This window comes from Dendrobium catenatum, unplaced genomic scaffold, assembly GCF_001605985.2.
Source record: "Dendrobium catenatum unplaced genomic scaffold, ASM160598v2 fragScaff_scaffold_1497, whole genome shotgun sequence".
NCBI classification, from domain to species: domain Eukaryota; kingdom Viridiplantae; phylum Streptophyta; class Magnoliopsida; order Asparagales; family Orchidaceae; genus Dendrobium; species Dendrobium catenatum.
This window is the reverse complement of record NW_021319959.1, coordinates 844,936-848,986: the sequence shown is the minus strand read 5'-3', so window position 1 is coordinate 848,986 and position 4,051 is coordinate 844,936. Positions and strand designations below refer to the sequence as shown.

The 4,051-nt window shown below is 41.8% G+C and overlaps 1 protein-coding gene across 1 annotated transcript; it reads right to left on the bottom strand.

The window, feature by feature from the left end:
* Positions 1-1,198: 1,198 nt before the first annotated feature.
* On the bottom strand, positions 1,199-3,553 carry LOC110106077 (ethylene-responsive transcription factor ERF053-like). Its single transcript, XM_020835818.2, has one exon. It carries the CDS (start codon positions 3,095-3,097, stop codon positions 1,931-1,933), a length of 1,167 nt encoding a protein of 388 aa, XP_020691477.1. The 5' UTR covers positions 3,098-3,553; the 3' UTR covers positions 1,199-1,930.
* Positions 3,554-4,051: the final 498 nt, after the last annotated feature.

Genomic DNA, 4,051 nt, shown 5'->3' with positions numbered 1-4,051 from the left:
ACTATGTACCCTCACATAATTCAGACAGTTCTTCCGTTCGAACTCCGCACGTAATAATCTCTTTAGATAGGTCTAAGATAAGAAGATAGGGAATAGATTTTAGAGGAGATTTGTACAAATTTGGCAAGGTAAAGGCCATATAAAGCTGTAGCAAAGAAAGCGTAAGAATACCAGAAGAAGAAGCTTGCAAGGAGTTCTATTTGGACCCTTGGTAGGAATATTGTAAAGATTAGCACTATAAATATGATAACGTTAATGGCAATAAGTGATGTAAATAATTTAAATCAATATAATACGCTTGTATACTGAGGATGGCTCTTAATCTTTTATATTCACTTTCATGTTGGATGTGATACCTAGCTTAATGATCATGCATATAATCTAAGTACTAGAAGAACATCTTAATTCAATAGAGGATCGTAAATAAGTGACAGTTGCCTGAAGATCATAGTCATGCAACGGTGTCGAAGTACAATAGTCGAGTGACAGTGTTGGGAGAATCATAGTTGAATGATAATGATAATAAGACTGTAATCGAATATGATAGTGGTCAGAGGATTATAGTAGTGTGATAGTGGTTAAAGAGCTGTCATCGAGAAACAAGGCTAGAGAATCTTAGTTAGGTGACGATAGACAGAGGATCGTTGGAGGGCGATGATGGTCGGAAGACTTTAGTCAAGTGACGATTGTCAAAGGAACACGGTTGAGTGAGCGATAGTAGCTATAGGACTGCAGTCATGTGATTGTGGTTGAATGACATTTAATTTGGCTTTAAGCACGAAAGATGTGGAGATTGTTTTGTCCTTTAATTAGTCTTTCAAAGTTTCCTATTGTGCATTATGTGCTCCATCTAGGCTCATTTAGACTCATGATTATACCACATTTTGTATTGCTGGATTCGTCTTTTTGAAATGCTTTGCTTTTTGGACAACATTCATAATTTTATTTTACTATTGTTTATCTATTGATTTCTTATTATTTTTTAAAAATTTATTTGATAAAAAGCTATTTATTACAATCAAATAGCTAACATAAGTGATAATGATTACCACCAAATTGAACAAAAAAATGATTATAATATAAATATGTAGAGATAAGTGAAAATCTACTTTACCATCAATATCTCACAGAAATTCTTCCCATACTAACAAAAAGCTAAAAAACTTTTCTAAATACTTTATAGCTGAATTAAAGAGTCTTTGAAAGGAACACATCCATCAACATATTCTATTCATAAACCAACAACAGCAACAAACAGTAACTTTTGCTACATCAACATAACATAAGAACAAAAAAAAATCCAACACAGAAAGAGAGGAGGAGAAAATAAAACTGTCTCCCTCCTCATCTGCTTTCTACATATCGTTACCCGCTGTCTCAAAATATAAATATCTTAAACATACATCAAACCTTCATCTTCAATCCACTAAATCCATTTTTAAAATCAAATCATAACCAGAAGGGTACAAAGTTAAGAGATAAGGTAGACCAGTAGTTGATTAGGATTTCATGAACAGGGCTGGACGGATATTATGGAACTGTATGCAGATGAATTCTAACAAGAAAGATGTTTTGATTGATTTGGTTTTGTTTTAATGGAAGGGTGGAGAAGAAAGGCTGCAAGCTAAAATTTATGCAGCCATGGTTTGATGCCAAGTTTCAGAGAGAGATGGGGCGACAGAGAGTGGATTCTTCACTGGTTGACATGTAAAATTCTGCAACCCATGAAATTTATGCAGAGAGGAGAAAGAGAGAGAGAGAGAGAGAGAGAGAGAGAGAGAGAGAGGAGATGACTTTGAGATCAAAACTGGAATTGAAAGTGAGCCGATCAAATAAATTCGGTCACTTTCGATTGAGTTTTGAGTTGTTTTATTCGTCAGCGTCTGAAAGATTTAATCTTGTTCATCTGCTCGAAAAAAATCGAACAGAATTACGGGTCCTTCCATATGAACATGGAAGGAGAGAAAGCAGGGGAAGAAGAAGAAGAAGAAGAGGTTTCCATGCCAACTCCCGCAAAAGCAGGAGCCTGAATGCAATCAGATTGCGACTCTGAGATAGACGCGAGACCAGATTGGAAAAGCAAGTTGCCTCTAGCTCCATCAACATCATCCCAGACCGAGCTCCCCGGCCCCCACGCGCTGAACCAGGCCTCCTCCGCTTCACTCCACACCAACTCTGTTCCCTCCGAGCTCTGCCCTGCAGGCTTCGCTTCCGCCTGAGCTTTGCTATTCTCCGGCGGAGGGCTTCCGCTGTCTTTTGAAACCTCCGTTCGAGTCATGTCAGAGGAGGAATCCGCATTATTGCTATTGCTTCCTTCGGCGGCGCCGAGGAAGAGGCTGGGGAAATTAAGGCGAGCGTTCTTGCCACGAAGCTTGAAGGCCTCGCGGTCGTATGCGAGTGCGGCGTCCTCGGCAGTGTCGAAAGTGCCGAGCCAAAGCCGAGTGCGGTTTCTCGGCAAGCGAATTTCGGCAACCCATTTTCCCCAGTGGCGTTGCCTCACTCCTCTGTAGAGCTTCGTCGGCGTTGGTACCGCTCCGGGGATCCGGAAAAGTGACGCCGGCGACCGGCCTCTATTTTCCTGGGCGACCAAGCGGCTCATCATCATCATATGTCCTCGTGGGCTGAGATTCAGCGCCTCACTCCAGTATTTGAGCATCTGCTCAGAGTACCTCTGCTGTAAGGCTTCTCTTGGAAGCAGGGGAGAAAGCGGAGGAGCTGAGTAAGAGCCAGAACCGATTGAAAATGACTGGTTTTGATCAAAAGTGATCATTTTCTGCTGCTGCTGATTTGAATGGAAAAGAGAAATAGCAGCTGATTCTGAATCGTAAGCAAAAGGGAAGATTGGGCGCGAAGCGATGGAAGAAGACGCCGTAGCTAGAGTCGGGGAAGTAGATGCTTGATTCGATGAGTGTCGGTCTGGGCTTCTTATTTTCTTCAGCGAACGGAATGCCGCCATCGGCGTCTCCGCCGGTTTCTGCCTCTCCTCCGTTCTACCAGCTGCTATCTCAATCTGCGTCCCCTTCGCCTTCTGCCTTCTAACCTCCTCTCCTACATCACCTCTTTGAAACCCCCTGCCGCCCTTTCTGCCCCCTTCCATAAATCTCAAGTCCGCTCTGCTCTATTTCTTATCAACAAACAAATAAATTTTGGACAGGAAAAAAAAGGCCCAAATTTTGATTTCTGATTTCTTATAAGCAATCACCAAATTAGAGCTTCTTGCACTAAAAACAGAAGAGGAAGAAGCTACTGCTTGTTTCTGCAAAGAAGCCAGTTTTACGAGGAACGGGGAAGAAAGGGCAGAATGCCCACGGATAAAGGCGAAAGAAGACGAGAACGAACGTTGAGAGCGTCTGAAGATCCATTGGCTTATATAGTCTCAAAAGTTATCGTGAAGGGACGCGGGGATCGTTTTCCGAGCAGCAAAAATTTACTTTGCTCCCCGAACCAGTGGAAAATTAAACCCTAAAAGTTTTAATTAACAAATAAGATATATTAAAACGTAATTAATGGACTAATTATCATTTATATTATCTTAAAACAATTTAATGACCATGAAAACCAGAATATTATCCCCCTTGAAATGGAACAATTATTACGTCCTCTGACCGGACGTAGAGCTACGTTCGGCCGCCAATAACATGTCGCCACGTGCTCTTACTCTTTACCGCGCGGCCCGATGACTTGACTCGTACCAGAGCCCGGGAATGCTATGTTCGTGATTTTCTCGGTATTGCTCGGTATTTGCTCGGTATTGCTTTGCAAAAACGAGAAATATCGCTCTGTGAAGGCCAATACCAAGCAAATACCGAGTTGTACCGAGTTTTTCTACAACTCGGTACAACTCGGTATTTGCTCGGGATTTGCTCGGTATTGCTAGGGATTTGCTCGGTATTGCTAGGTATTTGTTTGATATTGTTAGAAAAAACTTGATACAACTATGTATTTGCTCGGTATTGATTATTGCCGAGCAAAATCGACCAATTCCTAGCAATACCGAGCAATCTTGGGTCCGTTCCGGATCGGGTTGTCGGGGCGCGCGGTAAATAATGAA

Excerpts from the sequence above, each read along its gene's own strand:
- LOC110106077 (XM_020835818.2), bottom strand. The coding sequence starts at position 3,097 with ATGGAAGGGGGCAGAAAGGGCGGCAGGGGGTTTCAAAGAGGTGATGTA.